General features: G+C 33.7%; 1 protein-coding gene across 11 annotated transcripts in view; it reads right to left on the bottom strand.

Annotated features, from left to right (window-relative positions):
* The window catches only part of Macrod2 (mono-ADP ribosylhydrolase 2), a 1,954,610-nt gene that overhangs the window by 1,735,709 nt on the left and 195,198 nt on the right, over window positions 1–23,703 (bottom strand). The window contains exons 4-5 of one of the 11 annotated variants that reach the window (XR_007350663.1): window positions 15,893–15,993; window positions 13,338–15,040 (exon numbers count right to left, since the gene is read on the bottom strand). The exons of 7 other annotated variants lie outside the window; for them this stretch is intronic. Coding sequence is in view for 3 of the 4 variants with exons in the window: in XM_048811896.1 (XP_048667853.1) it covers window positions 15,918–16,009 (92 nt within the window). In the remaining variant the exon portion in view is untranslated. Of the gene's footprint in view, window positions 1–13,337; window positions 16,010–23,703 lie in introns of those variants that run through there. 3 more of the 11 variants (XM_048811896.1, XM_048811895.1, XM_048811897.1) reach the window with 3 other exon arrangements.

Here is a 23,703-nt window from a genome sequence, read left to right as displayed (position 1 = left end):
CTCTCTCTCTCTCTCTCTCTCTCTCTCTCTCTATATATATATATATATATATATATATATATATATATATATATATAATCTTAAAAAAAAGGTAACAATAATAAAGGGGAAAAAAAGGTAACAATAATAAACGGGAAATTTGTAGAGCAGAGCAAAGGATTAGGGAAGAAAGCAAGGGAGGGAAATAGAAGGTCCTGGGGAATAAAACTGATCAAATTAGGTACATGTATGAATATGGCATAATGAAGCCCATAATTATGTATAATTATAATGCACCAATAAAAATTATTATAAAACTTTCTTTAAAGAATCTTCTCCCTGGATTTTTATGTATATTATGATATTATGTTTTGTATCTGGAACCAAAAAGCTCATGTATTGAAAACTTTGTGCAAGTGCAGCAATGTCTAGAGGTAGAATTTTTGGGAAATGACAAGCTCTGACCTCATAAGTGGATTAATCAATTTGAACGATTAATAATTTGAATGAATACTGGGAGGTGGTGGAAACTATGGGCAGGGGAGTCTTGGTTGGAGGAAGTAGGTAACTAAGGAGTGTTCCCTCAGGAACCATATCTTGTCCCTGACCCCCACCCCATTTCCCCCTGCTGCCAAGAGGTAAGTGGCTTTCTACTGCCACACCCTTCTACCATGGCATTCTTTCAGGATCACCTCAGGCCCAAAGCAATGGAGCCAGCTGCCTAAAATAAAATATGGAAAGCATCTGTTATACTCCAGTGGAATCATTTCAGAGAAAAAGATTAGCTTTTATCATTTAAAATTGCATAAGTTCTATCTTTAAATACATGATATTTTAATTTGTTAAAATTATTATTTATACCAGATACTAATGACACAAAAAACTGACTTCCTTTAAAAATATAAATATTTTTAAAGAACCTATTTTGTTTAATTTCTGGTTCTAACATTTCTAAACGATAATACATGTGAAATGGAAAAAAAAATTTAACTGACAGAATTTTAAAGAATGGGTTTTCAATGCCATTCCATGATCTGGTGTTATAATGGCATAGCCTCAGACTCTGTGAAATGTAATAATAGTAACTCTTGGTCTCTCCTCACTAACCCCCATAGAAATTCTCATTAAATAGCTCCAAGATATTTGGGCTTTGGGTTGTGTCATGTTTTCTCATATTCCCTTTCACAACTCCCCTCCCTAAAGAAATGGCTCACATTCTTCCTAAGAGTTGATTTCTTCACTTGGGCTCTAGATTCTGCATGTTCTTGCCCCAGGGATGCTTTGCTCCCACTCTCATCTCCCCCTCAATAGACTTATGGTTTTATGTTATCTTTGGCTTAATATCTCACACCCTACTAACTCCTTCAAATGTTCACAAGTCTCTCATTTAAAAAAAATACTTTTTTGCCTCTATTCCTTTCTTGCTATTACTTTATTTCACATAATATTTATCTCGCTCCCCTGTTCTTTGTTCAAATGAGGGTCTAAACCTCCTGCTTTTATTTCCTTGATATCATATAATGAGGCTTCTTTCCTGTCTCCTTCAAGCCAGATCCAGAGGTTCTTTATCATTCTTCTTTACTCTTCTGTTGCAGTTTGTCCTTGAAGTTTGTTTGCTTGATTTCTATGCATCCTGCCATGCTGGTACTTTTCATAACTTTTTGGATCTTTTTGGCCCTAGACTCCTAAAAAATGCTTCTTTCCCCCCAAAAAGAGAACTTCAAGTATGCCAACAAGAGACAAATTCTCCTCCACACACAATTCTTGAAGATCACTCATTCTTCTAACTTCCATTGAATGACATATGAATCTTTACAATCTTATTCTGAAAATTTACCCACATTATTACATATTAATTAGATATTTACTCTTAAATCCCCCAACATGAGTATCAAAGTGCTGAAAAATGTTATTTTCCCTGTAAACAGGATCTTCATACAGAAACAAAGAAAACCCTTGTATTTTATTATTATTAAAACCTATCACTAATAAGTAACATTCAAAGTTTTTGTTTGTGTTTTGTTTTTTGGTACTAAGGATTTAACCCAAGGTTGCTTTGCCACTGAGTCAGATCCACAGCCCTTTTTATTTTAATTTTATTTTTTTGAGACAGGGTCTCATTAAGTTGCTTAGGGCCTCACTAAATTTTTGAGGCTGCCTTTAAACTTGTAATCCTCATGCCTCAGCCTCCTGAGTTACCGGGATTATAGGCATGTGACATCATGCCTGGCTCATTTGAAGTATTTTTAAAGTAAAATAAGACATCAAGTTTGAAATATGCATGAAAATAAATTTAGCCAATATCATGAAGATAGGAGAAAAGTATACCAGAAATAATTTTGGTAACCAATCTTTGAAAATGAAAAAATATTTAAACATATCAACAAAAGTATACATGAAAATAAACTTTATGAATACTTAAAAAAACAAATTCATAAATTTACATGTATTTCCAACAAATCTTTATTCTTTCAATTACATTTTTCTGTTTCATTGGTTCATTACATATTCTGAATATCAAGATGTGCAAAATTATGAAAAATCAATACCATGACATTTTTTAACAGAAAAAAAAACTTCAAACTCGGACTAAATTTTCATTTTATAGATTTTATTAACATGCTAAAATGTAAATTTTGATTGAAACACAAAATATATTAAATGTCACATTCTAAAGTCAGGTGCAAAATCAAGAATGATACTTCTAAGAGAAATATGTAAAAACCACATTCCTCTTATTAAATACTGCATCATCTTGATGTTAAGGGTAGGAGAGTCAGTATTTAGATGTTAATACCATAATTCTGAGAGTAAATTTTGGGGAGACATTCTGAGCATGGGGAACCTTATGTATGGGTTTGTAAGTACCTGTTCCCTACCTCTCAGTTTAATGTATAGCCCCCAAAGTTTCATAGAAATATGTTGAAATAAAGTTTGACGTTTTCCTAGAAAACTTAAAAATGAGGTAGTGGCTAGCTATTCAATTGCTCTAGGAAAAAACTGTGTGATAGAATAAGTCTATACTACTTCCTGAATTTCTTTGATCAAAGAATGCACATTGCCCATGTGCCACATGTGGGTCTTGTTTAAATTAAAAATAATTTAGACAGGCAATGCATATGAAAAATATTATAAAGAATCAAAAGTTTTTTCATGTTTTTAAGAATCCCAAGTTCCTCATCCATTCAAAGCTATCAGCTTTCCCACACATCTCAGCAAAATGATTTATAATCCCATCACAGAACCTAATTTCCTTTTACCAAGTCTATGGCATGCACTGCAATCAACTAAGGAAACAATTCATTAGACAGGCTTACAGTGGGACTTGTTTGTATTACCCACACTTTACAAGAAGTAATTTTAAGGAGATGCAAAATAAAAAGGCAAATCATGGAAAAATTGATAGTTAAATATTCAAAACATACAAAGCTGTGCACTTTGTGATATACTGGAGATAGCAACCTAGAACAGTTGTTACAGAATACTTTACATTTATAATTTTATCAACAATTCCATGCATTAGAAAAAAGAAAACATTTAATATCACAGTATAAACACCAATAAAAAATGAATAAAACACTTACTGATTTATTCTTGTAACAATTTTCAAAAGGGCTCTGCTGTGTACTCACAACCTTTATGGATATAACAAACTTTTATTAGCTAATCCTTTTCTCTTACATTGAACAAGTTTGGGACAATATCTTTTCTTGACTACTTCAATATTTATATGTACTGTCATTAACCTTCCTTCTTTCTCCTTTCGTTTTTTTTACTTATCTATGCATGTTCCACTGATGTTTCTACAACAGAGGACAAGAACATGTGTATATGTTCTTCCATTTCCCTATGTAAATTTCTCAATGGGCAGAAACAACATCATATTCATATTTGCTCAAAGCTTTATAGTTATTAAGATTCAAAACACACCCCAATGGTCTCACCTTCTGTGTCCTTGCCACAATAATTGCCTGCATTATAACACTGAGCTTCTCTATCAATAATATTTTCTTATCCTGACTTTTATTTATCCAAGCAATGCACATAAAAGATATTACAAAGAAGGTCAGTGTATCTGCCAATCATTCACTCTGGAACATTCCTATGACCCTTTGCCACAGCCCCATAGACTGGCCCCCAAATCCCAGGTCTGAAATCATCACATCTCAAGCCCAAGTATGTCTATCAGAAAGGCATTCTGCACTATGTAACAAATGGACGGTCTCTGTCAACCTCAAATCCTAAATATCTGTTTTATGAAGCAGATAAATGCATTCATAATTGCATTTATACTCCTATATCTGTAAATCTAGATATATAGATTCAAATATGAACAGAAAATTAACTTCTCCTATTTCCCCTTTATATTTTATAAGTTTCTCTGCCCTTGTTTAAAAAAAAATGATTCCAGCTTTAGTTGAGCTTTAGTGAATTTATGTGGAATACGTGGTCAGTACAGACTTTTAAAACAGACGTTATGATTACTGTATATTATTTTGTATATTAAAAGTGTCAATTTAGAGTTAGAAAGCAGTTATAGTCCCAGATCCTAAAAGATCGTGTATATATCACTATCTTATTATAAACATTCTTGTTCTTACAATTTATTTACCTTTTGGGGGGGCGGTACTTAGAATTGAACTCAGGGTCTTAAACAGGCAAGGCAAATGATCTAGTATTGCACAATTCCTCCAGTCCTTATTCCTAAATCCTATAACATTTTTTAAAAAATTATTTTATTTAATCTAATTAGTTATATATGACTGCAGAATGTAATTCAATTCATATTACACTAATAGAGCACAATTTTTCAAAAACCTAAAACTTTTGTTTAAAAGACTTCATGGTAGGACTTGTATTATTCTAATTTTCTTAAGTGTTTCACATATTTTTACATATCTATTCACACTAAATTCCAGCTCAAGAATCTAAATCTGACACTGAATGGCCCATTTGATAAACTGAACAACCTTAACACTGTTAGAAAATTATCATCTCTTTTAAAAAGATAAATGTAGAGGATGGGATGATGATGAATTAGAGAAAGGGAGCACTTTTCAGGTGCTCCACAATTCAAGATTCAAGCAGCATGAGTGTTGCTTCTCAGCAAGGTGGGTTACTGAAGAAATTCACTGAAATAAATAATCAGACAGTAAAATAATCATAGACACAGAAATTTGGAAGCTCTGAACATAGAACAAGAAACAAAATGTTAGAGACACACCAGCTTTGCTGATGGCAAAGGTGAAAGTACTGCCAGTTCACTGCAGAGGGGAGGAGTAACAGGCACAAAAAGAGAGAAACAGCAAATATTTGGTATGGGACAACCTGTGGAATAAGGAAGGAGGCATGTCTTAACTGATCCAGAGACAAGAGGGCAAGCTGATGATTAAAAAGTGCTCAGAGGAGGACATACAATCAATCAACAAATACATGAAAAAATGCTTACCATCTCTAGCAGTCAGAGAAATACAAAATAAAACCACCCTAAGATACCATCTCACTCCAATAAGAATGGCAACCATTATGAAGTCAAACAACAATAAGTACTGGCAAGGATGTGGGGGAAAAGGTACACTCATACATTGCTGGTGGGACTGCAAATTGGTACAGCCAATTTGGAAAGCAGTATGGAGATTCCTGGGAAAGCTGGGAATGGAACCACCATTTGACCCAGCTATTCCCCTTCTCGGACTATACCCAAAAGACCTAAAAAGAGCATACTACAGGGACACAGCCACATCAATGTTTATAGCAGCACAATTCACAATAGCTAGACTGTGGAACCAACCTAGATGTACTTCAATAGATGAATAAATTAAAAAATGTGGCATTTATACACAATGGAATATTACTCAGCACTAAAAAAAACAAGATCATGGCATTTGCAGGGAAATGGATGGCATTAGAGCAGATTATGCTAAGTGAAGTTAGCCAATCCCTAAAAAACAAATGCCAGATGTCTTCTCTGATATAAGGGGGTGACCCAAAATGGGATAGGGAGGAAGAACATGAGAAGAAGATTACCACTAAATCGGGAAGAGAGGTGGGAGGGAAAAGGAGGGAGAAGGGGAGTTGCATGGAAGATGGAAGGAGACCCTCATTGTTATACAGAATACATGTATGATGATGTGAGGGGAAAAAAAGTGTGTCACATTAGATTGGATAGAGAGAAATGATGGGAGGGGAAGGGAGGGGAAGGGGGGATAGGAAGGGCAGCAGAATAGAATAGACATTATGATTGCTATATGTATATAGGTGACTCTATGACCAGTGTGATTCTGCAATCTGTACAATCAGAAAAATGAGAAATTATACCCCATTGATTCAAATGTATGAATTGCCAAGATCATTGTAATGTCATGTGTAGCTAACAAAAAAAAAAACTGCTCAGAATCTCTCAGTAGGAGGGAGTAGAGGCAAAAGCCATTTGCAAGTGGCAGTTTTCAGTGGCAGGAAAATGAGAGTTCATAAAAAGCCTGTCCCAGCAAACACCTGCCATGGGGTACAGTGTGTGCCTGGTCTAGCATGAATGAAACAGGCAAACAGGATTGTGCACAGGGGATTCAGGCTGGGGAGAAAGGGTTTGCTTTGGTTGATGTATATTTCTGTTTTAACTTTGTTTTTGCTCCTCTTACTACCACTTTTTCACTTTCTTCCCCTCTAATAGCCAAATTCTCTTGTTCTTCTTCCACTGTCTCTTTATTACTTTTATTTTTTGTTCCCTCTTTATAGCTGTCACCTGCTACCTCTCTCCTGCTTCCACTCTGTTTTTTTTAAATATTTCAAACTATCTCTTGCCTTCCTACCTCATTTTCTCTTCTCTTAAGAAATTGTGATTTTAATATCTTCTGAACTTTTAGTTTACATAATTCCAGCTTCCCCACCACTCATGTTGTTGTGGTTGTTAATAAGATGGACATTGTAGTTGACACCTACTGTTTTAGGCCAGATCTAGGTCATAGATGATTATTGTTGGTGCTGATGTTAAATACTGACTCCACTATCCCTCTTTGTGTGGCAGTTGGTGTTACAGCTATCATAGTAGGCACAAGTCATGTAAGGCGGTATACTTGTATCTAACATTAATGTGATTGCTTATTCCATATCTTTCCAAGATGGCCTGGGAAGTGATTGGGATAGGACAAGTTCACAGTGTAGAGATCCTGCTAGTACGCTACACTCACAACTCAGTCAAGTGACAGTGAACCTTGCTCAGACAAGACACAGCCCTATTTGATCTCCAACAAAACTTTAATGCATAAAATACAGGAGACACAAACCCCAAACAAATACCAGACTGAAAGCATGAACAACTAGAAATCGAGGAATATAAGTCCAAGACCTCTGAAAACATGAAGAACATTTTCAGTGAAATAAGAGCAGAAAATATTCCAAACATTAGAAACCAGTTGGACATACACATAAAGGGGTCATATAGAACCCCAAAGGGACAGAATCAAAAAAGAACTTCTCCAAGGGACATCATAATGAAAATGCCTAAAACATATTTTAAGGAAAGAATATTAAGCTAGAAAGAAAAAATATCAGGTCACATTTATGGTAAACCAATAAGACTCACTTCTGACGTCTCAACTCAGACCCTAAAAGCAAGAAAACAATTGCCTGTGAAGAGGGTTGCATCTAGAAAAATTATCTTTTAGAATCAAAAAAGAAATAGAAAATTTTCAAAAACAAAGTAAAAGAACATGGCCACTAAGTCAGAACTACAAAAAATACTTAAAGATATATTATACACAGAACACAGAGAGAGAGAGAGAGAGAGAGCTCCCAAGTGGATGAAGCTCTCTAGAAGAGCTTTTATCTAAATATCTAAATGAAAATTAAGATTAAGTTAAATATAGAAAATGCAACAAAATGGCAAGAAATATCAAACATCTATCTATAACAGCACTGAATGTAAATGGTCTCAACTCTCCAATTAAAAGACATAGATTGGCAGAATGGATTTAAAAAATTAGATCCACATATATGCTGTTTTTAAGAGACTTGTCTCATAGGCAAAGACATCCATAGGCTGTAAGTAAAAGGAAAGAAAAAAATATTCCATGCAAGTGAAGTCTGAAAACAAGCAAGAGTAGCTATTCTCATATTTGACAGAGCAGATTTCAAGCAAAAATTGATCAGAAGAGACACAGAAGTTCACTACACACTAGCAAAGGGAACAATCCAACAGGAAATAAAACAATAGTAAATTTTTATTCCTTAAATGCTGATACATCTAATTACATGAAACAAAGACTTCTTGACATTAAATCCCAGATAGATCCTAGCACAATAATATGGGATGATTTCAACATTCCACTCCCTCCAATAGATAGACATTAAAATCAACAGTTTGTTTCAACCTAAATAATACTACAAATCAAGAGGATCTAACAGAAATCTACAGAATATTTTGCCCCCAAACAGTTCAATTCTTCTTCTTCTCAGCAGCTAATGGAACCTTTTCCAAAATAAACTATATTCTAGGTCACAATGTAGGTCTTATAACATATGTACATCTTATCATATCATAAAGGAATAAAATTAGAAATTAACAGCAAGAAGAATTATAGAAACCACATAAATACATGGAGATTGAGCAACCCTCTTTTAAATGAGCAATGGATCATAGAAGAAATGGAAGAAATTTAAAAATTCTTAGAAACAAATGAAAACAGAGATACAACAAATGAACATCTCTGGGACAGTATGAAGGGTGTTCTAAGAAGAAAGTTTGAAGCACTGAGTACCTACATTAAAAAAAATAAAAACAGAAAGAACCCAAATAAATCATCTTATCATACCTCACAGCCCTCGAAAAGGAAGAACTAACTCAAAAATTAGCAAATGACAGGAAATAACTAAGGTCAGAGCCAATATTAATGGACTTGAGAATTTAAAAAAATAATATAAAGAATCAATTAAACAAAGAGTTGGTTCTTTTAAAAGATAAACAAGACTGATAAACCCTTAGCCAAACTAACCAAAAGGATAAGAGAAAAGAACCAAATCAACAAAATTAGAGATGAAAAGGAGATATCATCACAGATGCTTCTGAAATTCAAAAGATCATTATAAACTACTTTGAAAATTTATATTCCAATAAACTTGAAAACCCAGAAAATACTGACAAATTTCTAGACACATACAACCAAGTCAAATTATGAAGATGAAGAAAACCAACACAAAATAATAGCAAGTAATGATACTGAAGCAGAAATTAAAAGCTTTCTAACAGAAAAGTCCATGACCAGATGGAGTCTCAGGTAATTTCTACCAGACTTTTAAAGAACCAATGCCAAGTCTAATAAAATGATTCCATTAAACAGTAAAGGAGGAACACTGCCAAATTCATTCTATGAAGCCAGTATAATCCTGATGCCAAAATCAGACAAAGACATATAAAGGAAAGAAAACTACCGATCAATATCCTTGAAGAACATAGATGCAAAACTCCTCAATAAAATTTAGCAAACCACATTCAGAAACACATTAAGAGGGGCTGGGATTGAGGCTCAGTGGTAGAGCGCTTGCCTTGCACACATGAGGCACTGGGTTTGATCCTCAGCACTACATACAATAAATAAATAAGTAAAACAAAATATTGTGTCTATGTTCAACTAAAAAAATTAAAAAGCACATCAAGAAGATAGTATACCATGATCAAGTGGGTTTTATCCCAGGGATGCAAGTTTGGTTCAACATACACAAATCAAAAAATGCAATTCACCACATAAATAGAATTAAGGACAAGAATAATGTAATGATCTCAACAGATGCAGAAAGGCCTTAAAAAATACCAATTCATGTCAAAAACTCTAGAAAAAGTAGCGATAGAAGGAATTAATCTCAACATTATACAGGCTATATAAAACAAACACAAAGCCAAAATCTTACTGAATAGAGAAAGCATTTACTCTAAAATCAGGAACAAGACAAGTCTGTCCACTCTCCCTACTCCTATGGATATAGTTCTTGCAACTCTACCCAGAGCAATAATAATAAGAAGAAGAAGAATGTAATGCAAATAGGAAAATAGGTCAAATTATCTCTCTTTGATGATCGATACGAAAAACCCAAAAAACTCCACCAGAAACCTTCTAGAGCTGATAACATACTCAGCAAAGTAACAGGATACAAAATCAACATTCATAATTCAATAGCTTTCCTAGACTCCAGTAATGAATATGCCAAGAAATAAAGCAGGAAAGCTAACCCAATCACAATAATCTCAAAAAATAAGATACAATACATGGGAATAGATCTGACCAAGGAGGTGAAAGGCCTCTACAACAAAAATTATAGAACACTGAATGAAGAAATTGAAGAAGGCCTTAGAAGATGGATAGGCAGAATTAATACTGTCAAAATGACCATATAACCAAAAGTGTTATTTAATTCAGTAAAATCCTCATCAAAATACCAGTGACATTCTTCACAGAACCAGAATAAAAACAGTTTTACAATTCATTTGGAACAATAAGAGACTCAAATAGGCAAAGCAACCCTAAGGAATACTGGAGGCATTACAATATCTGCTCTGAAATTATACTTTAGGGCTATCATAGCAAAAATAGCATGGTATTGGCATCAAAAAAGACATGAAGACCAGTAGAACAGAATAGAATTCATAGAGAAAACCCCCATAGATACAGGCATCTGATACTTCACAAAGGTGCCAAAAATATACGCTGGAGAAAAGAGACTTTTCAACAAATAATGCTGGGAAAACTGGATACATTAATATGTACAAGAATAAAAATAGATTCCTCTCACCTTACACAAGAGCCAAGCAAAATGGATCAAAGACCTAGGAATCAAGACAGAAATTTTGCAGATTCCAGGAAAAAAAAAAAAAAGCCCAGGCTAAACACTCCAACATATTGTAGCAGGTGCCAACTTCCTTCACAAGACCCCTAAAGCCCAAGAAATAAAAACAAGAATCAATAAGTGGTACAGCATCAACTTTAGAAGCTTTTGCACAGCAAGGGAAACAATTAAGATTGTGATGAGACAGCCTACAGAAAGGGAGAAAATTTTGCTAGCTACTCCTCTGAAAAAAAATTAATATTCAGAATATATAAAGAATTCAAAAAATTTCACACACACACACATATATACACATCAAAACAAATAATTCAACCAAAAAATGGGCAAAAGACTAAAAAGACAATTCTCAAAAGAAGAAATATAAATAACAAATATATAAAAAAAAGTTCAACATTCCTAGTAATCTGGCAAATGCAAATCAAAACTACAATGATATTTCATCTTGCTCAGTCAGAACAGCAATCATCAAGACTATAAATAACAAATTCTGGCAAGGATGTGGGGGAAATGTTATCTTATACATTGTTAGTAGGGCTACAAAGTAGTAAACCATTTTGGAAAGCAGTCTGGAGTTTCCCCAAAAGGCTAGGAATGGAACTACTATATGACTCAGCTATCCCACTTCTTTGTATTTATCCAAAATAACTAAATTTAGCATAACAATGATACAAGCATTTCAATGTTTACAGCAGTACAATTCACAATAGCCATGTTATAAAACCAGCCCAGGTGTCTGTCAACAGAAGAAAGAAAAAATAAAATGTGGTATATATGGACAATGGAGTCTTGGTCATAAAGAAGAATGAAATCATTGCATTTTTTGGTAAATGGATGAAACTGGAGAACATCATGCTAAGTAAAATATGTCAAGGGTTGAATTTTTCTCTCATATGTAGAAGTCAGAGCTAACTATGGGAAGAAAAGTTGAGGGTGGGAGGATGATTTCACAAAAGCAGAGGAAAGATGGAGTTGAAGAAGACAATTGAGGTGAAGGAAAGAGGGATGGAAAAAGGAAGGATCTACAGAATGAAACTAACAAAATTATGCATGTAAATATATGCATATACATATGAATATACCACATTGAATTCCACCTTTATGTAATACATACAGTGCCAATTTTAAAATAAATAAATAAATAAAAAGGAAGACTAGTAGAATAGAGCAAGGATAAAGAGGAAGCACTAGACTCTGAAATTGAGCAAATTATATTCCATGCATATATTATTATGTCAAAATGAACCCTACTATTATGAATAACTAAAATGCACTAATAAAACCAATTTAAAAAACAGATAATGAGGGTTAGGGGTGTAGATCAATAGTAGATTACCTGCCTAGTTTGCATAAGGCCCTAGGTTTGATACTCTGTATTTTGTGTGTGTATGTGTGTGTGCGCGTGCATGTGCATACTGCACAATTGCCTGCTCTACATACAAATCAAGCATATCAATATAAAGGTACCCAGACAAATTATAAGGTACAAATTCCATCAAGGAAATTTTTTATCATTTCTCCTGGCCATTAAGGTTCAATGTAAGTTTAATTATGCTGCCAGCATGTTTATAATTTCAGAATTGCCAGTCTATGTTCCCAAACTCATTTCTCCATGTTTTTCAATAAGAATTCAGTATCCCAAGGGAAGTGCCTCAAATGGAAAAATACTCATCAGAACAAAAAAAATTATTAGAAGATTTACTGTGAGAGCCTCTAGAGCTATATGCACTCCAAAATAACTTTGGTTATAAGTTGAGTCCATTACATTTATATATGGATTCAAATATTTTCAGTGGCATTACTATAGTAAATTTGCCAATTGAAACTGTATGAGTTAAAACTCCTTGCAAAAATTTACCCAGAAACACATAATAAAAGGTGAAACAAAACATGTCTGAATACTTTAAATACTAGTGGTCTTAACAGCTATGTATTCAAATTCATAACATGACAGGTTTTATATTGGACACTCCCTAGGTATAACAACACTTGAATCTCACAGAAAACCAGTTTACAGATAAAGGAGCTAAAGCTTAGCCAGCCAGACAAGGGCAAGATCACATAAGCAAATAAATTGTAAGGAAATATGGATTCAAACCCAAGGCAGTCTGATGCCAGACTCCTCTCTTAATTTCTAAAACACATTGTTTTCACAAATCCTCCTAATATACAGATTCTGTTTTATAAGAAATCATTCTGGAAATTAAACACCTTTTAATTTTATAATACTAAGCTTCTTTAATGTTGTATAACAGTAATTGTTCTCTTTGCTCCTTTGATAGTTTAGCATCTTAACTCTTTGTCCCAAGATGACCTACCATTCCCTGGATAGAAAGTAGGGCATCTTAATTATCATCACCACCTCAGAACACAGAATTACAGGAAGAAATATCTTTGCAGGGAGTAGGTCTTTAAAATACCTAGGCTTTTTTCCAATCAACTCAATTATACATTTACTCCTTTTAAGAAGAAAAGGACGACATGAAACTAAAAAGCAGTAAAATCAAAGCTGACAAATAGACTAGTGAAATTAATGTATCTTTATGCTGCATTCATATATGGAATGTACAATTAATACATGTTAAGAACAAAATAAATAAATAAAGTCTCTTGATCCTGCTGCAGAGATCAGCCAATACATCCAACAAAATTTGCCTGAAAAATGAGATCAAAAGAGAGAAATAATAATAAACCCAGATCTTTAAATGCTTCATGTGTTTAGATACATTATACTGTTTATTATTAAATGGTGATATTCTCTATGAAGGGAATTTCAGAAAATGCAAGTTCATTCTAGGAAACTTCAGATCCAGATTATATAAGAAGTTCTTTGCCAGAGCAGAAAAGCTGGCCAACGCTTTGCATTTTGGTTCTTGCTTGGTAGTTGCAAGTTCTCTGATGAATCACCTCCCCACATAATTTAACTTTTCTCCTCTTATTCTCACTTCTTTCATACTTTAGTAGACAAGCAGTAACAATAATGGTGTCCTCCTCAACTATCACAGGAGGAAAGCCTTTCATATCTGCTTTAAATGACCAGCTCTGAAAAAATAGCAAGTCCACCAGGCATGTTATTGGTAATGTCAGTCCATCCATCTATCTTAAGAGTGTTGGCATTTAAAATTAAGAAGAGGCTGGTTTATAGATAAGACAAGCAGAAAAAGTGAGCCTACAATTTGCATAACAAGACAGAAATTCTAGTGTGTTTTACCACTTTCTGTCTTTCATTCAATCATTCAACTGGCTGAGCCAGGAAAAACATAAATTCTTCCTGTGATATATTTGCAAAGTCTTAGCTCTAGGATGTAGTAGGAAAAGAAAACAACATAACAAACTTAAGCATTATTAATGTTTTCTGACTGTTTGAATGCATATATACCACAGCTGATTTGATTCGCCAATTTTGAGGTAAGAATAAATCCTTCCCTTTTAAGATCTGTTTTCCAATAAAACTTATTTAAAATAATGAGTGTAATCAAACTATTTTGAATAAAAGTCTGAGTTACAAAGCGAATAAATGACTTATCCAGTCTACAAGGTTAGCAGCAAGGTTGAAATTAGAAAGTATATGACTAGTGATTTCGTACTTGATATACTTTGCCTTATAATATGCTAACAACTATTGGTAAATAAGCAGAGCAAAAATATAGTACTGCTGTGTAGCACGTAGATGAAGAGTTCTGTGTGTGTGTGTGTGTGTGTGTGTGTGTGTTGCTGAGTATGGAACCCAGGACTCATGCATGCTACAAAAGTGCTCTATCACTGAGCTATGCTCCAGCCTCTTGCAGACTTCCTAAGTTTAAGAAAATGGTATTTCACAGAAGCAAAATCAAACAGAGACATATTCTGCTAAGGTCCAGTGATTGTAGGTATTGATGACCAGTAATATTTTCATCCGTACCTTGAACCCTAGTACCAACCTTTCAGCTGCCAATATATTTTCTTTTAAAAACTAAATTTCATATCACTCTGTATATTATGGAAGCAAATGATAAAACTATGAGAAATTTACACATCTACCAAATTATTAAAATATATGTACATATAAAATAACTTTCTAATCCCCACAAATGCAGCAAAAAATAAATATATCTAGTTTAGAAATGTACTCAGCAAACTCATGGGTCATTTGGTGGTTGATGATCCAATCTGTTGGGTATATTTTGGGTTCCTTGCTTCTTTTTTTCTCTCCAGATGCTTCTTTTTTCTGATTTTGGTGTTATTAGATCTTCAACAGGGTATGGAAGAGGAAAAATTTGTGAAACTCAAATCATTCAGTTTTGCCTCGTTGAGGCTATTACAAATGGCAAAATTATAAACAAAGAGTTGTATTATTGTCTTTTTTTATAAGATTACATTATCTGTTACATATCACCACCACCTTCCATGAACAATCACCAACTACCTCTTAGAGTTTTTTTGTGTACCTTGTCAGTTATATATTTGATCCTGGAATTCTGAATTTGTCCTTACAAAAAAACGGCAATGCAATTATAAGTAAGGTTTCACCATTTTCTTTTAAGCTTAAAAAAAATATATTCAAGGGGGCTGGGATTGTGGCTCAATGGTAGAGTGCTCGCCTAGCACTGGCGAGACCCGGGTTTGATCCTCAGCACCACATAAAAGTAAAGGCATTGTGTTGTGTCCATCTGCACCCAAAAAGTAAATATTTAAAAATATTTTTTTTCAAGAAAAAGGCTATAGGTATTATTGGAAAAAACAATTTGATTAAAAGTCAAGTAAAAAGAAGGGCGAATAAGTATAAAAATGAGATAAGGAAAAAGTAAGTTATATAATAAGAAGCACTGAGATGAAGGTGGCATGGTTGAAGGACAGAATTAAAGTGTGTATGTGCACATGGATGCGCTGCATACACACACACACACACACCACAAAATATTAAAAGAAGTTTCCATTTGTTATGCTATGGTAATACCAATCTTCACAAAGTAAGAGTATCAGAACTTCATAGGGAGCAACACAATGACTAATTTACATGGCTGAAATCTGAGGTAGTCAAATGAATTTTAAGCCCTAAGCATCCTGATTTGATGAGAAGAAAGTTAGGAGAAGCATTTACCTTACATCAAGCCTCATGTGTATCGTCAGCATGTACTGCAAATCTCTTTCCTCAGGTCACTTCCACCTGGAGTCTTGGTGTCAGCACCTCTGCTCCTTGGTCTGTAAGTAGGACTGGCTATATTCAAAGAAATTTAACAATACTCCCTAACTCAGAATGACAAGAAACCAACAGAACCATTTAGATTCTCAATTAAAATACCTTTACTTTTTCAATACAAGTTCTCTGTAACTTCAAATACTTTTGTGAATTTATTTTTCTTTCAGCAAAGAACACTGAAATTTCATGTTAATACGCTCTCCACGAATGTCAATTGTCACATTTACTTTTCATTAATAATTTTAAAAACAGAAAAAAACATTCTTAAGCAGCATCATTATAATGTATTTCTCAAGTAACATAAAATGTAAAAAGCAAGGTGTCATAAATAACAATCTCTTTTTTCTTTTCTTTTTATCTTTGAACCAGGGATTAAATCCAGGGGCACTTAACCACTGAGCCACATTCCCAGCCCTTTTTTACATTTTATTTAGAGACAAGGTCTTGCTGAGTTGCTTTGAACTCAAGATCCTTTTACCTCAGTCTCCAGAGCCACTGGGATTACAGGTGTGTGTCACTACGCCAGGCTAATAACAATCTCTTAAAGATAGAATAAGCCAATGATGTAAGCCTTGTGTTGAGGTGGAGATAAGGTAATCAAAAATTATGTACAACTATTCATTTTATTTCTATATAAAAAAGAGATTAAAAGACTGCAAGTAAAATTTTAAAGTCATTCACTATCCAAAATCATTTCTTTTTAGAATAAACTTTCAGATATTATAAACTATCTTACACTACATTTTTAAATATATGTATCAGGTTTCTGTTTCAAAAGTCCTCTCATTCCTCTACATACCCACACACATACTAACATAAAAGTCAAAAGTCTTATGAATATGTCTGCATTAACATGAATCCAGGTGTGAAAAAGGACCCATTAGAGAATTAAACTCAACTATCTCACAGGAAAAAGAAACTAAAGGGATGGTAAGAAAAGACAAAATAATCAATTTTTTATAGGCACAAATTTAGTTTAAAAATATTAAAAAGGGTGTGTCACTTTCATTTAAAAAGTGAAACTTTAAAAGGAAGAAACAAAATCGTAAAAGTTCTAGAAACAATTTATTTATATTCTTTTCACAGGAAAGGAAGTACATATAACCCTGAAGTCAGAATAAAAAAATATACACAATGATCTAAAAAATTAATTCCACTACATTAAAGGTGAAAAATAAATAAACATAAAGAAATATTTCCATTGGCTATGATAAAAGACTAACTTTTGTAATTTGCATAGTATGTAAAAATCAAGAAAAAAACATCTAATAACACTTAAGAATAGAGAAAGCTATAAACAAGAAGATCACGACAAAAAGAAATAGTAAGGAAACATGAAATCTGATCAATCTCATTCCCCAAAAAAGAAATGCAAATCAAAAAGCAATGGATATATGGACCAAGCAGACAGAATAGAAACCAGAAAGAAGTCAAATTTTTGACCAATCGATTTTTGTCAAGGGTGTAAAAACCATTTAATAGGATAAATAAATAAAATTCTCTTTAATAAATAAAACTGGGACAACTGGCTATCTGTATGCATAAGAATGAAATCAGACCCCTACTTTGCAACATATACAAAAATTAACTCAAACTGGTTCAAAGATAGAAAATAAGAACTAAAATTATAAAACTTTAAAAAGTAAACAGAAATCTTCATAATTTTCTCCAATAGTTTGGATTTGGAATATTCCCCAAAGGTTCGTGTATTAAAGGTTTAGTACACAGACTGGTTTGCTATTTAGATGTGATGGAACCTTTAAGAGGTAGAGCCTAGCAGGACGTTTTACATCATCAAGGGCATGTCCTCAATAAGAATTGTGGGACCCCAGTCCCTTCCTCCTCCTTTTTCACTATCATCCCAACTATGAAATAAATGGCTTGGCTTTGCTGAGAGCTCCCCCTCATGATATATTGCCTTATTACAGGCTCAAAATCAATGTGTCTGTCTAACCACAAAACTGAAACTTCCAAAACTGTGAGCCAAAATAAATCTTTCCTCTGTCTAAGTTGATTATCTCAGGTATTTTGTGACAGTAATGGAAGGCTGACTAGCACACTTTGGATTTGGCAATAGATGTTTAGACATGATTCCAAAAGCATGAACACCAAAAACAAAAATAGATAAATTGGACAAAGGGACAAAGCCATATGTATATGGCTTTTGCTTACCATGTTTGAAAATAGAAAAAGTTATATAATAGGCACACAAGTAACAAAGAGAAAAAACAAGAATTTTCATATTACATTGCTGTGACTATAAAGAGAGGCATCCAGTTTTCTTATTTTTTATTACCAAATCATGGGTATGCATAGAAGTTGGGTTAATTTTGACAAAAAGCATACATGCATGGCATTTGATTTACTCCATTCCAGTCCCAATGCCCCCCTTTCCCTCCCATATTTCCTCCTCCTATTCTCCTTCCTCTTTCTACTGATCTTTCTTTCACTCATTTATTTTGATAAGTACTTTCTACATATACATATAGGTGAAATTCCCTATGGTATATTTATATAAGCACAAAACAAATTTTGTTATATTGAATACACATTTTCTCTCCTTCTCCATCCCACTTTCCTCCCTCTTAATCTTAATCTCCTTCTTCTACTCCACTGATTACTCCACTGATTTTCCCTGTACCTTTATAATATCCTATCCCTCCCCAAACTTCTTTCCCTTATTTTGGTCTAGCTTCCACAAATGAGAGAGAATATTCGACCCTTGATTTCTGAGTCTGGCTTACTTCACTTAACATGATGTCATCCATTTCAATTTGATGGTAGCCAACAACTCACTCTACCAATATGAATTTCCCTTACACTTTCCAGTGGACTCTAAGATATAACTCTAAATATTTTCATTATATAACTTTTTTTGATAGTAAAGAACTTGAAACACTCTAAAATTGTCCATCATTTAATAAATGTTAGTACAACCACAGATGGAACACATAGAAGTAATGTTTTATAGTCATACATATTATTATACAATAAAATATCTCAAAAAGGTTAGGCTTAAAAAAGTAAGATGCAGAGACATATTATGTATGTATGTATGTATGTATGTATGTGTGTATAACATATATATGTAATTATTCCAGTTACTATGTTCTTGTTCCTTGTGTGTATATATAAGCAAGCTTTATACATGTAAAGAAGAAGAAAGAAATCTTTTATTTTATACTTTTTTGACCATGTATATAGATCGCTTTGCTTTTAATTTAATCAATCTTTACAAAATTTTTTCGTTAGTTACTCTAACATCTGACAATCATGAGTAATTTTTGTCTAACTTTGAATACTTTCATTCATTAAAAATAACTAATTAGTATCACTCAGATCTTGAATGTCCCTCAAAAACTCATATGTGAAAGAATTTATCTTCAACCTATGGTGCTATTGAAAAGCAGTGGAACCTTTAGAAGGTAAGACCTAGTGAAAGGAAGTGGTGTGCTCTTGAAGGAAATATTCCCTAATCTTCCTCTTTCTTTGCTTCCTAAACACCTTAAAGTGAGCAAGTTGCTCCACCATGAGCTCCCTGCTATGGTACAATGCCTTACCACATGTCAAAAGCAATAAAGTCAATTGACTATGAACTAGAATCTCTGAATCTGAACCTTAAAAATCTCTTTTTAAGTTGATTATCTAAGGTATTTTTTACAGTAATATAAGACTGACAAACTAATAAATTTCCCTATCATTTGAATAATGATACTTTGCAATTAAATTATCACCACGTCTCTGAGAACTCTAATGAGAGCATAGACTCTCAATTTCCAAATTCCTCTTGGAACAAAGAATAAATAGTTCACAGATATAGTTGGTTTAATCTTTAAAATCTTTCAGCATCTAGAAGTCTTATACTCCTAATTGTGATTATATGTAGGTTGTAATTGATAATTCAGCCCCTCTGACACAAACATAGAATAGAAATTAATTAGTCTCCCAAAAGATACTAAAGAGAACAACTAAAGGAATAATCAGTGTATTTATGGAAATGTAGGCTAGCAAAACTATTTTATTTTTTACCTCCAGTATTTATATCAACACCAGATTTTTTTACATAAATAAGGATAGCCTTCTTTTCTTGCGGGAGTACAACTTTTTTCCATTGATAAGTTGTTGATAAAATCTGTTGTATATACCTTTATTCTGAGCTTGCATCTTTTATTCCAAATGATATAAAAAATGGCAAGTCATATTCTTCTTGGCGGTAGGTTTGATTTTTTTCCCAAAGGCAAAATGTTATTCTATAAGAGAAGCTACCAGAAACCAAAGCACAACTAGAACTACCAATTATATGAAATATGGTTCTTTTCCATGTGCAACTAGTAATACAGTTCTTAAACCAATTCTGAAGTAGGTGTCACAGAAATGACTTACCAGAGAACAGTAAAATCTGAGTACAGACTTTCAAGGTAATAGTATGGACTTATCAATTCATGTCTCTTTAAAAACATCATTATTTTGAAATCACACATATATTCTGAAACCAAGAGAGTGTGTATATGAGAAGTCATTCTCCTGATCCTTATCTGTAAAGAGTTAAATGATTTTTAAGGTAACCAGATGCTCTGAGGTGCTCTAAGCTCTTGTCATCAGGCAGAAGAAGTTATATTGACTCCCACATCACAAACTCCAATTTTCATTCCACATCTTATCTAATCTATCAGAAACATTTGACAAAATAATCAGTCCCCTAGCTTCTTATGTCATTTTATTTACAGCTTTGAAGGGTCATTATTTTTCTTCTAATTCTCTTTCTGCCTCATGGGCTACTCTTGCTCAATGTCCATTTCTGGTCATTCCACATCTACCTGATCTCTAGACAATGGCAGAACCCCAGACTCATGTCTCTATTCTTTTCTATCTATACTCATTCATTATATGATCTTCTCTAATATCCTGCCTTTATTGACTGTATTTATGCTGCTAACTCCCAAAATTATATAACCAGGCCCATCTTTCTACTTGCCATCTTAGATATCCAATATAGCTATCTCAAACTTCATATATGCAACCCATGCTCTTAATTTCCATACTAACATCTGTTCTATCTACAAATTACCCCTTTTCATTAAGTTGCACCTCTACTTTTCCAAAAATCTCAGAACCATTCTCAGCTCCTTCCTTCTCTTTCCTCACATCTTTTATTCCAAATGATATAAAAAATGGCATCTTTTATTCCAAATGATATAAAAAATGGCAAGTCATGGAACCAATCTAGATGCCCTTCAGTAGATGAATGGATAGTGAAAATTTGGTATACACACAATGGAACATTACTTAGCATTAAAAGAGAATAAAATCATGGCATTTGGAGGTAAATGGATGAGGTTGGAGAATATAATGCTAAGTGAATCAAGCCAATCTCAAAAACCAAAGGCCCAATGTTTTCTTTGATATGAGGATGCAGATGTATAATGGCAATGGGCTGGAGGAGCATGGAAGGAATGAAGAAACTTTAGGTACGGCAAAGGGGAGGGAGGGGAAAGAAGTGGGTAAGGGGAAAGCAAAGACGATGGAATGAGTTAGACATCATTACCCTAAGTACATGTATAAGACACAGTGTGAAAATACTTTGTGTACAACCAGTGTCTTGAAAACCTGTGCGCTATATGTGTGATATGAAATGAATTTCATTCTGCCATCATATATAACAAATCAGAATTAAAAATAAAATAAAAAATTTAAAAAGCATTGTTCCATATTTTAATTTATTGATAGTATATAAAAATATAACATTATTATAATACCTGTCAGTATTTTAGTTGTTGTTACTGCATTTCTTCTCACTATTGTGATTTTTCTTTAAGAAGCTTTTAGGAACTTATTCTATACCTGATACTGATAATTTATGAGGATTATATTCAAGATGGCATTCAGAATTTTAACAAAGTACCTTTCAATTAAAAAAAGAGGGGGCCAAAAGAAGGCAGGAATTTGTCTCCCATAGCTATATTTTAATATCATAAGTTGAATATTAATTCTTTATTTTTACATATATTACATCAATTTTGGAAAAGACTGTAAATATCTGATTACCATGAATAACATATATTATAAAAAGACATATCCAACCTAAATATAAGAAAGGTAAGTCTCTAGGTGATATAAATGAAACACATATTTAGGATGATAAACAAAGCTAAAGCTACACTGCATCACTAAGAATCAGGATTTTATAGTTGGAAACTAAAACATTCAAATATGTAAGGATAAATTCTGATAACATGCCCACATATACAGGGAAATGGAAACTGAATTACCTACATAAAGCAATTTCTGAAACTTGGTTTAGAAAAACTCAATCCACTATTGCAGAGAATCATCAAGAAAGCTGACCAGGGATATGGTTGGAAGACCCATCCACAAGAAATTAGAATCCCACTGTCTATTATACACATAAGTATGGGGTCCACGTCACAGTGCACTCATGGCATAGGGATTCCAAATGAAAAATTTACTAAAAATCTGGTATCGAATCTGGATATATTTATAGTTCCTATAAAATCAAATTAAAACTAGCTAATAGAATACTTCTTTAACTCCCAACACACAGGACTCCAATAGTAAACAATCTATATTGATAATGAGCAAAGTAAAAATAAACAGTCGCACAAATAAGTGAATTGTGAATGAATGAGAGAATTTATACCCTAAGAAATAAAAATTAAATGATTTGAATATTACTATGTGTTTAAAATGTCATTTTAGGGCTGGAGCTGTAGCTCAGTGGTAGAGCACTTGCCTAGCATGTGTGAGGCCCTGGGTTCAATTCTCAGTACCACATAAAGATAAATAAATAAAATAAAGGTATTGTGTCCATTTATACAAAAAAAAATGTCATTTTAAAGGGCATATAGGGCGGTAGTGGCTGCGGAGGAGGCAGCATGAGAGGTTCCTAATGAAGGTGATAAGAAAGAATGTAAGGCAGGAAAATAATTAAATATTTTTACTGTGGTTTTCAAGAATGGGATCTTCCTACTTACTAATTAATTCAGTGTGGTGTGTGTGTGTGTATCTGAGTTCCAGCCCAAACCCAAGCAGTCTGTGTAATGAGAGCTAAAATGTGAGTCAAGGAGGAACAGCTATTTGGATGGAGAGAAGATTGTGTAGAGAGAGTGGGGTTTCTGTGCTACACTGCAGCTGAAAAATATATGTATATGGGGAACACTAAGCATCCTGAAAGCCAGGAAATGATTGAACCCAGGAATGCTTTTCTGCTAAAAAAACATCCTCAGCCCTTTATAAAATATTTTATATAGAAAAAGGGTTTTGTGGAGTTTCTTAGAGACTCACTAAGTTGCTGAGTTTGGCTGGCTTTGAACTAGTGATCTTTCACCACAACTTCAGAAGACTCCAGAATTACAGGCATGCACCACTGCACACAGCTTTTGATACTCTCTTTAAAATAATCAGTCACAACTCTAATAATTGAAATTGCATTTACATCACTCTTTTCTAATGCAGTAATATATTACCATCTAAAATATTTTTTGAGGAGAAGGAAGATGGCGGCGAGGGGAGTGCATTGCCCCCGTGTGCTGCTTCACTGTGTGGGAGTATGACAAGTCAGGACGGCTAAAGGATATCTTGTTAGGAATTTCCAGCAATAGTGGGGTGCTCCGGAACCTGGAGGAAGGATTTCCATCGCACGAGGATCGGCTACGGGGACTCAAACGCGAGAGGTTTGTCGCACGGAGGGTAAC

The sequence above is a fragment of the Marmota marmota genome, unplaced genomic scaffold (genome assembly GCF_001458135.2).
Source record: "Marmota marmota marmota unplaced genomic scaffold, marMar, whole genome shotgun sequence".
NCBI lineage: Eukaryota > Metazoa > Chordata > Mammalia > Rodentia > Sciuridae > Marmota > Marmota marmota.
This window is presented reverse-complemented; position numbering and strand designations above follow the sequence as displayed.